The sequence below is a fragment of the Pristis pectinata genome, chromosome 3 (assembly GCF_009764475.1).
Source record: "Pristis pectinata isolate sPriPec2 chromosome 3, sPriPec2.1.pri, whole genome shotgun sequence".
NCBI lineage: Eukaryota > Metazoa > Chordata > Chondrichthyes > Rhinopristiformes > Pristidae > Pristis > Pristis pectinata.
In genome coordinates, this window is record NC_067407.1 from 31,411,251 (window position 1) to 31,424,050 (window position 12,800).

General features: G+C 39.8%; 1 protein-coding gene across 5 annotated transcripts in view; it reads right to left on the reverse strand.

Moving 5' to 3' along the window:
- The window catches only part of osbpl9 (oxysterol binding protein-like 9), a 127,248-nt gene extending 118,516 nt beyond the window's left edge, over positions 1-8,732 (reverse strand). For 2 of the 5 annotated variants that reach the window (XM_052013142.1, XM_052013139.1), the window contains exon 1: positions 8,560-8,704. In XM_052013142.1, the coding sequence (XP_051869102.1) occupies positions 8,560-8,670 (111 nt within the window). In that variant the 5' untranslated portion in view covers positions 8,671-8,704. Of the gene's footprint in view, positions 1-8,544 lie in introns of all 5 variants that reach the window. The other 3 variants (XM_052013140.1, XM_052013138.1, XM_052013141.1) reach the window with 2 other exon arrangements.
- Positions 8,733-12,800: the final 4,068 nt, after the last annotated feature.

Sequence of the window (12,800 nt, forward strand, 5' to 3'; positions counted from 1 at the left end):
TGCAGGGTACCAACAAGTTTAAGTAGTTAGGTCTCAAAATAACAGGCATGAAAAGCATCAAAATCCCCATCTCTGGCCTTTCCTTCTTTTACAGAATATTTCTAAAATATTCCACATTCCCTCAGTCTTGTAAGCATTGAGCAGGTTTCTGCAATGGTTATACATGCATTAAGGAAAATTATTCTATAGGAGGAGGACACACAGTCCATTATTCCCATGTTGATTCTTTGGAAGCAGTTGCCCACTGTTTATTAAAAACATCCTTCAAACAGCTTATCCTTAAGAACCCTTCAAAAATTATCTATAGAATCAGCTTCTACCTCTGAAGGAAGTTGGATTCCAATAAGTTAAGAAAAAATCTCCTCAGATTTTTTTGTTAGATCAAACAACAACTATTTTGAATCTCGGACATCTGGTTACTGACCTGTTCAGAATGAGCATACTTTCTATTTTAAAATCTCTATGGAATTCCACTTTATTGTTTATATTCTCAGGAAATATGCAACATTGCACATTTTCCAAGCATATCTGCATCCAACTAATCTTGCTGTAGCATAATCTTACAACAACCTCATTAGCAGGCAGCAACAGAAAATGAAGTCAGGAAGGAAAACAATTACCAAACATTTACAGCAGATAAGGTTAGCCAAAGGCGGCAAGAGAATAGAGCAGTAAAAGAGGAAAAAATTGAAATAAAAAGTAAATTACAGAAAAATAATCAGGCTAACGTTTTATTTTGTCACTTGAAACCATAGGAACATAGATAATAGGAGTAAGTCTTTCAGTCCCTTGAGCTTGCTCCACCATTCAATACAGCAAAACAAAAATGAAACGTATTGTAACAAAAATGAAACTTGTGATCAGTTTGTTCACCAAATATATTACAAAAGTCATAGTGCAAATGTGCACCGTGATCAGAACACCTGTCATCCTTCAATAGCCATATGCAGCTACAATAAAAATAAAGGCTGCTTCACTCAATTCACAGGATTTCCTCTCCCATCCCAAAAGCTACAAAAACATGACCAACAGACTACAATGACCACAGGACACATTGTTCAATATCCTTTTTACATATTTCTCAACTGTTATGCAGCCCACAGCCAGAATATTGTTCAATTCCCTTTCAAAATTTGCAGTAGCTTTGCACCAACTCCAAGTTACAAACAAAAACTTGTTTCATCCATTGTTGATGACTCACCAGAAAGAAATTCTTCTTCATCTCAAATCTAGATCTATGCTTCTGGAAGTTGCATGTCCCCTAGTTTTCTTTGACCTATTCAATTCAAATGCCACCTTTCTGCTTCTTAAGCAGCCTCTTTAGTGTCAAATGGAAACAGGACTTCCTCCATTTCTGTGGGCTCTGACGTGGCTGACAAGGGCAATTTGGGACCCACGACAGCAATTTTTAGAGGAAATAAAAAAAGGTATAGACAAGTGGATAGTTTGGGAGATGACACACTCCTTCCATCACTTATGCTATGCCTTTATCAGTCATTCCAAATATTCTTCCATTTTGAGTTGTCACGGGCCAAGGATCTGTACAACTTGATGGGCACATTACACCTTTCTCAGTGAAACTTTGACAACATTCTTGAATTGTTTCTTCTTGGCAACAAGTTACCAGGTGGACAATAAAGCTCAGCATAGAGTAACCATTTTGGGGGTATAGTGATGGGTACATTTGGCCTACCAATCCAAGCCAACAGCACAACTGAAATCCTGATGCTGGGAATGTTGGTCTGGGAGTGGATGTTGACATGGATTTGCTTATCCTGGATTTGTAGGATCATGTGGACACAACATTGGTGCTCTCTGTCCAGTACTTGGAGGTGTCTACTGTAGGCAATCTACATTCAGAAGTGTATAGAACAGGATTTGCTGTCACACAGCAAGCCATTAGCTTTATGCTTAGTTTGAGGTCATACCTTCAATTATCACTCAAAGCCCAAGGTGACAGACTGAAAGAAAATGTGAATTTCATCCTTAATGAACGCCTTTACAAGGCAATACCTCGATGTGCTAACCTCCGCACCCCTCCCAAGGCACAGGATGTGGTTTGCACTTTCTGGGAGTTTATTGTGGATTGTTATGGTCAGGAGCTGCATAAACAGATTGGCAGAAAACTTGTTTTGTGGATGTCTCATACACTCCGGTGAGCAAGTCAATGTGACTTGAGCTCAGCCTCCAAAGATCCAATTAGACAATTGCTGTCTGCAAACTACAGCTCAACAACTGAGATTATAATGTCCTTGGCTCTGAAGTGGAGACTATGCAGGTTGAACCATCTCCCACTTAATTTGTAAATCAGCTCCAAACCAGTGACAAGCTTGTTAGAGGACAGATACAGTTCTGCTGAAAGAACAAGAGAAATGTTAAGATGATGAGTGGTCTTGCTTGATCCCAGTCTACACTGACACAGAGTCTGTTGTGGATCCATTGGTTAAGACCACAGCTTGCATAATGTCATATAGCAGATACAGGACAGAAACAAATTTCTGAAGGCATCAAAATTTGAGAAGCATGCTCCATGGTCCATCTTGGTTGAGAGAGTTAAAGGCTTTTGTAAGACGAAAAAAGGCATTCATCATGGTTGATCAGTATTCTGGGTTTCTTCTGGTGTCAAACAGTGAAGACCACATCCACTGTGCTTCTATAGTGATGGAATCCACAATGCAGTTACAGATAAATATTAAGAGACAAAAAAAATGGAAAAACTGCAAATGATTATTTTAAAGGTTAGTTCCTGAATAAGTAAATTTGATGTGTATGTATTTAATTTAACTTTCCTTAGGTTTATGATAAATTTGAATTATTTGATATCAAGAATTACAATAGCAATACAAATTTGGTCACTTGTGCTAATAATGTTTAGCTACACAGTGATGTGCAAAATTTTAAAACAACAAAGCTTAAAGATTTATGGCTGACTGTTGATTAGTTGTTATAACGTATGGCATAACTCCATAATAATGTAGAAAGTTCAGCAGGTTCAAAGCCCAAATAATTCATTATACAGGCAATAATAAGACATGTCAGGCTTGAAAGATCATAATCATGCCACCAAAAACAAATTATCAGCACCAAAACAAAATTATTACAAATAAATTACTAATGACAACCATATAAGGTTGACTTTCAGAGAACAAATAATGGATTACACTCCACTCTTAGAATCCTCATCTGTTACAAAATTGTTCAACCGAATGCCTCACAACTGAAGTCCAAACAAGCCACAGGAAGATTTACTGAAAATGACATTTCTCTGTGCAAATTTGATCATATTAGAAAAATAACTTCCATGGACAGTCAAGTCTTAACAAAACCACTTTCTGATATTAATGGAAATTACAATTTTTGTTAAGTTGCTAAACAAATGTTTTAGCAACTCCCTCTTGTGTATTTTCAATCTATTTTGTTCTCCAAAAGAGACTAGAGGCTACATGTTTTTGATAAATTCAGATAATTATGTTGTAAAATGATCAACAAAAAAGTTGAATCAACAAAACATATTGAAGGTACAAACAACCACCCCTGCCCCCCCCCCCCCCCCCCCCAATCTAGATTGTAGTATTTTTAATCCTGGTCTCAAGAGAGAAAGAAAAATACAACATAGAAATGGGACCTTTAAATCACTAAGTCCGCACCAACCATCAACTACCCATTTACATTCATCCTACGTTAAACTCATTTTTATTCTCTCCACATTCCTTTCAATTTCCCTCAGATTCTAATAATCGCCTACATGCTTGGGAAGACAAATGAAGGTAGGACTTTCACAGTGAATGGTAGAGCCCTGGGGAGTGTTGTAGAACACAAGTACCTAGGAGTACAAGTACATGGTTCCCTAAAAGTGATGTTGCAGGTAGACAGGGTGGCGAAGGCGGCTTTTGGCACACTGGTCTTCATCAATCAGGGCATTGAGTATAGAAGTTGGGATGTTATGCTGCAGTTGTACAAGACATTGGTGAGGCTGCATTTGGAATATTGTGTTCCGTTTTGGTCACCCTGCTATAGGGAAGATGCCATTAAGCTGAAAAGAGTACAGAAGAGATTTACAAGGATGTTGCTGGGACTCAAGGGACTGAGGTATGGAGAGAGGTTGAGCAGGTTAGGACTTTTTATTCATTGGAATATAGGAGAATGAGGAGTGATCTTATAGAGGTGTATAAAATTATAAGGGGGCATAGATAGGATGAATGTGCAGTCTTTTTCCCCAGGGTTGGGGAAAATCAAGGCCTAAAGGACATGTTTAAGGTGAGGAGAGAGATTTAATAGGAATCTCAGGGGCAACATTTTCACCCTGACAGTGGTCAGTACATGAAATGAGCTGCCAGAGGAAGTGGCTGTACATAGACAGGAAAGGTTTAAGAGGGATATGGACCAAATGCAAGTAAATGGGACTATCTTAGATGGGAATCTTGGTCAGCATGGACCAATTCGGCTAAAGGGCCCACTTCCATGTTACATGACTATGACAATATACAGTGGCCAATTAACCTAACAATTGGCAAGTCTTTGGGATGCCAGAGAAAATCCACTGAGTCAAAGGAACAATGTGCCAGCTCCACAAAGAGAGCACCCGGAAGTCGGAATTGAACCGAGGTTTCTGGCACTGAGGCAACAACCCCACTAGCTGTGCCACCATGCAGTTCCAATCCTGTTCACTGAGATAATTTATATGTGACAAGATCATTTTGTTGATAATTCTTTGAATTATGATTTAAAATATGGAAAATATTAGTTTTAGAAAATACACATATTTATGGACAGTTACTCCAAAAGGAAATGGCTGGATTATATGAAGTCTAAAAAAAATTTTCCTCAAATTAACAAACTCATAACTATTTTGTTAATTTATATCATCGTTAATCCTTTAACCAATTTTACAGCAGAGATGTGTTCTCCAATTATTTTTCAGATTACCAAATAATTAATGAGCAATAAATTTAGTTCTGCTCCGATAAATGTGGCCATATTATTCAAAACAGTGAAAGAAAAATAAACTAGCTTGATGATAATATCAGTAGTATTCAAAATGCTGTAATCTATTATGAAGAAAGGTTTAATACAGTGGAGAGAAAACCATACAAGTGGGCAGAGTCGACATGGAGCCCCAAAAGGGAAATCATGCTTAACATTTCAGGTTTAAGTAGCAGAGTAGTTAAGAGTGAACCAGATGATGTGGGGTAATTGGACTTCACAAGCCTTTGGTAAACTATCACATAAGGTACTGAATAAAATTAGAGCATACAGTCTTGGGGTAATGTTGAGGCAGAGATTAAGGATTGGTGAATTTTAAAAAATGCCCATTTCTTCCTGATACTTTCAAGCTGGGAAGCCATGACAAGTGAGGTGCCATAGGATAGAGTGCTGGTGTACCTAGATTCACAAATTATATCATAGACTTCAATGAGTGGGGCAAGTTTGTTGATGATACAAGGCTTAGTGCAAATCTGGTGAGGTTGCAGAAAGACTTCAGGAAAAATTGATGGGTTAAGTTAATGAGTGAGGACATAGCAAATGGAATATTGCTGGAGAAAAAAGTATGGTCATTCATTTTGGTCAGAAAAACAGAAAATCAGTGAATATATAAAACCAGTGAGTATATAAGTGACAAGAGATTGAAAGCTGCTGGAGTTTGAAGGGACCTAGATGTCCTTCCACACATATCACTGAAAGTTAAAATACTGGTATACAAGCAATTAGGAAGGTAAACATAAGAACATAAGAAATGAGAGCAGGAGTAGGCCATCTGGCCTGTCAAGCCTGCTCCACCATTCAATAAGATCATGGCTGATCTAGCCGTGGGCTCAGTTCCACCTACCGCCCCCCCATAACCCTTAATTCCCCTACTATGCAAAAAATTCCCCTATTATGCATACTATGCAACAGTCTGTCCACCTTTATTGTAAGAGGATTTGAATACAACAATACAGATGGCTAGCTCCAATTGTTTAATACCCTGATGACACCACATCAGGAGTATTGTATCCAGGTCTGGTGTTCCTCCACAGGAAAGAATATATGTAATAGGAGTGCTTTTAAGGTTTGCCAGATTGATCCCAGGCTTTCCACGGTTGTCACAAGGAGGAGAGATTAAGCAGACCAGGCCTGTACTCTTTGGAAAAATGAGAGATGATCCCATTGAAACATACAAAATTCTTACAGGTCGCTTGACAGAGTTGATGTGGGGATGATATTTTCCTTAGCTGTGGAGTCAGTTGCCCCAAAGAAGGGATTGGCCATTCAAGTAATGAGGAAGAAGATTTTTATCTATAAACAGAGAAAGTAGTTTAGGTCTGGTATATAATGCCAGGAATAATAGTGGAGGCAGGTTCAACTGCACTATTCAAAAAGATAAGTAGTGGAAAGAAAATAATTCACAAGGCTACAATGAGAGGAACTAAATAGATTTATCTTGTGCATCACTGGTATGGATTCAGCAAGCCAAATGGTATCCTTCCTTGCTGTAACCACCGATTCTGTAAAGACTGTTTCAAGCACAACTGAAACACTGTAGATGGTTCTATGAACAATACATGAAGATCAGAGTAAGGGGCACACTGAAGATCTAGTATAATTAGAGCAGATATTTGATGAAAGTTACATGGAAACACTGGAAATTTTGATTCATACATTTCAGGAGGAAGGAAACAGAACCAACTGGTACTGATCTAGCCTTTATTACTATATACACAGAGAGAGATGTGGTGGTGGGGGTTATTTTTTTTAAATCCTATTCTTCACCCAATACAATCATCCACATGAATAGGTCAAGGTCTAGAGGACGAATAAAATCATACAGCATGGAAACAAGTCGTTCATTTCACCGTGTCCATGCTGGTCATCAAGTACCTATCTAGACAAATCACATTTTCCAGAACTCAGTTTATAGCCTCTTTGCCATTCTATTTCAAATGCTTATCTAATTACTTCAATGTTTTGAGGGAACCAGCCTCTAACAAATAGAATTACTTTTAATCTGAAGTACAATTGCTTCATTATTTACTATAGATCCAGTTAGGACATCTCATACAAAATTAAAGGTAGGGCAGTGCCTAACCATGCAAAATAATACTCACTGTCATTAACAGTCGTCATAATTGCTCAATGGTCTGAAGATTTCAAAAATATTTATATACACATAAACGTGAAATTAAATGAACACCAAATAGATGGTTTCTCCACAACATGGAATAATTGTCAGCAAAAGATTTCAAGGAGTAAAGGTAAAGTGCAGCTGTCCTGATAAACTGTGATTACTTATCTATTATGAAGGTCAAAATAATCGAAACTTCTTACAGAGAGGAGAAACAAGAAACTGGAGCAGGAGTAGCCCCTTCAGTCTCTCAAGCCAACTCCACCTTTCAACTAGATCAAAGCTGATCTTCTACCTCTTATAACTTGATTTCTTTAATATCCAGAAATCTAGCAATCTCAGCTTCAAATATTAGCAATGACTGAATCTCCACAACCAAAGGATAGAGAATTCCAAAGATTCACCACCCTCTAAGTAAAGAAATATCTCATTTCAGTGCCAAATTCACTTTGCACCATCTGGAGAACAAGAATCAACATGTCATTTTAATCAACACCAAAGAGGAAGAGTAAAGTGGAGTAATTTTAAATAAGGCCAGTAAGGCTTTTTGTCTTTTAACAATCCACTAACGTGACTGTGTTTTACACAAGGACAGCAGCAATACCGTGAGAACATTTCCTCATTTCTAAGATCCTTTTTTAACATTTCAGAATGCTGTGAATTTTACAGGTTTGTTTAGGAGTTTTTTTTTCCAATCCTGGTTCGCATGTAATGACATTTTGTTTGCAAATGAGCTAAACGTTCACATATATAACGCAAAATTATAAAAAATTGTGCTTTTATAAATATTTATCAAACTTTTTTTGATTGTGGATGTAAATGAAGCAGAATTCGATGAATATACCATGCGTTTATACACAAAGGAAACAGGGCTTAGCAAACATCTTAGTATAAACATTGGGTCAGGATAATAAACGAACACTCTTCAATGGACAGTAGATAATATCATTAAATTGTGGGTCATTCTTTTGTAGAGTGTACCTGTCACTTCCCCAACTGATGGTGTGGATTTACCATACTCTGCGGAGCACTTTGCACACCAGTTGGGGGGGGAAATCCTACTTTTTTTTCCCCACAGAGCCACCACCTAATAGGCCCCCCTCCATTTTCATAAAACCACATAACCTACCCTCACCTACCAGCCTAACCCTTTAACTGGAAGTCCCGCCCACTTACTACATGTTCATTGGCTGGCCCAATTTAGTTGACGGGCCGTCTTGACGAACTAGGAATGCGATTGGACAATTGCTCCGTCACACACGCACCCCGGTTGCATCCCACGAGGGGCCGGGCCCTTTCTCGCCTCGCCATCAAGTTTGTGTGATGCAGGAATGTTGTCTGCCGTGTAGCAAGCGGGTGGGGGTGAAAACCTCGCCGAACACCAAGCCAGCCAGGGCTTCCACCCAGCCCCCCCCACCCCCCGGCGAGGGCCATTAAATCACCTCGAATCCGCTCACCGTGTAGTAAGAGAGTAGGCCAGCGTTGTAGTCGAGCACGAACCAGCGGTACTGCCATCCTTTCATAACGTTGGTCCACTTGCTGAGCGGCCCTTCCATGATCGACGCCATCTTCGGGGAATGATAACAAACCGAGCACTACGTCAGCGCTGCCTGCTCATTGGGAAAAGAGCTGGGCTGAGGGGAGGAGACCCAGATTTTATCCTGGATAGGCAGCTTTTTTTTAAAAAGAGGCTGGGTTTACACACCTACTAATCTATATATTTACGGTGACACCAACATTTTAATGCGTCTTTATTAACATTATTTTTAAAAAACTAAATTATTTGCTCCTTCACCCCTTAGTTGCTAAACGGGCTCCATAAAACTTTGTCTACTTGGAGAGAATCGGATGTGCTGTGTAAAGGTGGTGTGGTGGATAAAATCAATGATGTAAACTCTTAGTAGGCACTCAAACAGTAACGGTTGTTTTGCTACTAACTTCAAAATTAAAGCTGCTTTCCTAGATCTTAAAACACGTGCAAGATAACTTTATCTGTGCATCGTCTTCCTTTAACACTTATGAAGGTTCTGAGGACTATGAGAGAAGTTACATTTAATGTATAAAAAGGTTTAAATTCAATTATATGTAACATTGAAGCTAATAATAATGTTAAAGTGTAATAAATGGAATCAAATGTTTGTTCCACAAATTATTTTTCAGAATGCATTTGATAAATTGCCATGCAGATGCATTTTTTAAATTCATGAGATGTGAGCTTTATTGGCAAGCCCTTTCAATAATTCCCCTTGAATTAAGTGATTTGCTCAGGCTGAGACAGTTAAGAACCAACCATATTACTATGGATCTGGATTCACATAGGACAAAGAAAGAGGGATACAGCTAGATGAAAATCAAAATACTGCAGATACTGGAAATTTGAAACAAAAGCACAAAATGTTGGAACCAGCACCAATGGAAAGAGAAACAGAGTTAATGTTTCAGGTCACAGACCCTTTATCTGAAGTGGGAAAGAAAGAAAATAACTTAGTTTTAAGTGGCAGAGATAGTGAAGGAGGGATGGATAAGAGAAAGGAAATATCTCTGATAGGATGAGGCCAGAGTTGCCAATGGGGATATGTTGTAGAGGTCATCTAGGTGATGGATCAATGGCAGGAGTTAGGGATGGAGAAAATGAACAAAATCTATAAAGTTGGGGCAGTTACATAGTGAGAATATAAACAAAAGAACATAAAACTTACAAAATGAAGGGTTGTACATTGTGCCCAGCAGGCCAAGCATGTCTCAGTCCTGATGCAGGATCTCAACCCAAAACATTGATCATTCCTTCGCCCCTCTGAGATGCTGCTTGACCCAATGATTTCCTCCAGCAGATCGTTTGTTGTTCCAGATTCCAGCATCTGCAATCTCTGGTGTCTCCGGGCAGTATCTCCCCTATTTTCCAAATAATTATGCATTCTTTCTTCATAACTCGTTATTCAAACATTGGTTTATCCTCGTGACTCATTGACTAGGTTTTATAAAACATTGGTTAAGCCTTATAAGACATTAGTTAGGCCACAGCTGGAATACTGTGTGCAGTTCTGGCTGCTACAGTAGGAAGAGAGTGATTGCACTGGAGAGGGTGCAGAGAAGATTCACCAGGATATTGTCTGGGATAGATTTTTTCAGTTACGAGGAGACTCTGGATAGGTTTGTTTCCCTCGGAACAGAAGAGGCGGGGGGGGGGGTGGGGGAGGGCACCTAATAGAACTGTACAAAATCATGAGAGCATAGATAGGTAAGATAGTAGGAAACTTTTCTGCAAGGCAGAGGTGTCTAAGACCAGAGGGCACAGGTTTAATGGGAAGAGTAAGAGGTTTGGAGGGTATCTGAGGAAGTCTTGTTTTCACCTATAAAGTGGTTGCAGTCTGGAATGCACTGCCTGAGAAGGTGGTGTAGGCAGATGCCCTCACAACATTTAAGAAGCATCTAGATGAGCACTTAGATTAGACTATTTTTTATTGACTGCAGCTCCACCTTCAGTACTGTAATTCCAAACAAACTCATCTCCAAACTCCTAGACCTAGGACTCAACACTTCCCTTTGAAAATGGATCCTTGACTTCCTGACCAACAGACCACGATCATTAAGGATAGGCAGCAACACCTCCGCCACAATTATCCTCAACACTGGTGCCCCATAAAGCTGAGTCCCTACTCTACTTCCTATATACTGCATGGCAAGATTCTGATCTAACTCCACCTACAAGTTTGCAGGTGATACCATCATAGTGGGCTATAACTCAAATAACGATGAGTCAGAGTACAGGAAGGAGATAGAGAGCCTAGTGACATGGTGTCATGACAACAACCTTTCCTTCAATGTCAGCAAAACAAAAAAGCTGGTCATCGACTTCAGGAAGGGGGGTGGGGTGCACGTGCTCCTGTCTACATCAATGGTGCTGAGGTCGAGAGGGTTGAGGACTTCAAGTTCCTAGGAGTGAACATCACCAATAGCATGTCCTGGTCCAACCACGTAGATGTCATGGCCAAGAAAGCTCACCAGTGCATCTACTTCCTCGGGAGGCTAAAGAAATTTGGCATGTCCACGTTGACCCTCATCAACTTGAATAGATGCACCATAGAAAGCTTCCTATCTGGATGCATCACGGTTTGGTAAGGCAACTGCTCTGCCCAAGACCACAAGAAACTTCAGAGTGTTGTGGACACAGCTCAGCACATCATGGAAACCAGCTCCCCTCCATTAACTCTGTCTACACGTGTTGCTGCTTTGGTAAAGCAACCAACATAATAAAAGACCCCACCCACCCTGGACATTCTCTCTTTTTCCCCCCTCCCATTAGGCAGAAGATACAAAAGCCTGAAAGTATGTACCATCTGGCTCAAGGACAGCTTCTATCCCGCTGTTACAAAACTATTGAACGGTTCCCTAGTACAATAAAATGGACTCTTAACCTCACAATCTACTTCGTTATGACCTTGCACCTTATTGTCTACGTGCACTGCACTTTCTCTGTAACTGTAACACTTTATTCTGCATTCTGTTATTTTGTCTTGTACTACCTCAATGTACTGTTGCAATGAAATGATCTGTATGAACGGTAAGCAAGACAAGTTTTCACCTCAGTGACAATAATAAACCAATTTACTTGAGTCACTGAGACATAATTGGTGACAGACCAGTTGGTGGTAAATAGGATTAATGTGGATGGGTGTTGATGGTTAGCATGAACATGGTGGCCCAAAGGGTCTGTTTCTATGTACAATGACCACAACTTTTCTTGGTGAACAGAATAGGGCGCAATGTTCAATTCCATCCACAGCTCCTCCAAAAGTAAAGCAGCCCATGTCTGTTTGCATTAAGACATTGACAACATTCAGACATTAGTTTAAAAGGTATGAGTTACATTTCTGCCACATAAGTGGCAGGTGATGATAGTCTCCAAAACAAGTATGTCCAATTGGTATTGTATTGGTTTATCATCTTACTTTGACATTCAATGGTATTACCATCAAAAAGTGCTTCACAGTTCCAGTGACCTGGGTTCCAACTTGATTCCCGTGCTGAGTGGAGTTTGCCTGTTCTCCCTGTGACCATATAGGTTTTCCCCAGGTGCTCCAATTCCTCCCACATCTCAATAACATGCAAGTTTGTTGGTTAATTGGCCACTGTAAATTGCCCCTAGTATGCAGGTGAGAGTAAAATCTGAGGGGAGTTGATTGGAATAAGGGGAAAATAGGTTACAAGGAAAAATACTGGGGGAATGGGTTTGCTCTGAAGCTAGTATAGTTTCAGTGGGCTGAGTGGCCTGTGCCATCAGAAAATATGAATTCTATGAGAAACATCATTATAGACTAGAAGCTTTACTGGACGCAACACATATATACTGTATCAGACACTATATCCTGCAGTGGCTGACTCCTTACTCTCCAAAGTTTGTTTCCACATCTGCAAGCAAGAATATGATGGAATACTGTCCATTTGCCTGAATGAGTGGTGTACCAACAGCCAAGATGCTTGACGCAATTTTGGACAAAACAGCACTCTTTAGTGGCACCCTTCCATCACCCCGAACATCAATTCCCTCCATAAGCACTCCATGGCTCAGTTTGTACCATCTTCAAACTGCACTGCAACTACTCTTCAAGGCTTCTCCAAAAGTACAGTCCAGACCTGCAATAAGGACAAGGCCAACAAGTGCATGGGAACACCACCATCTGCAAGATCCCTTCCAAAC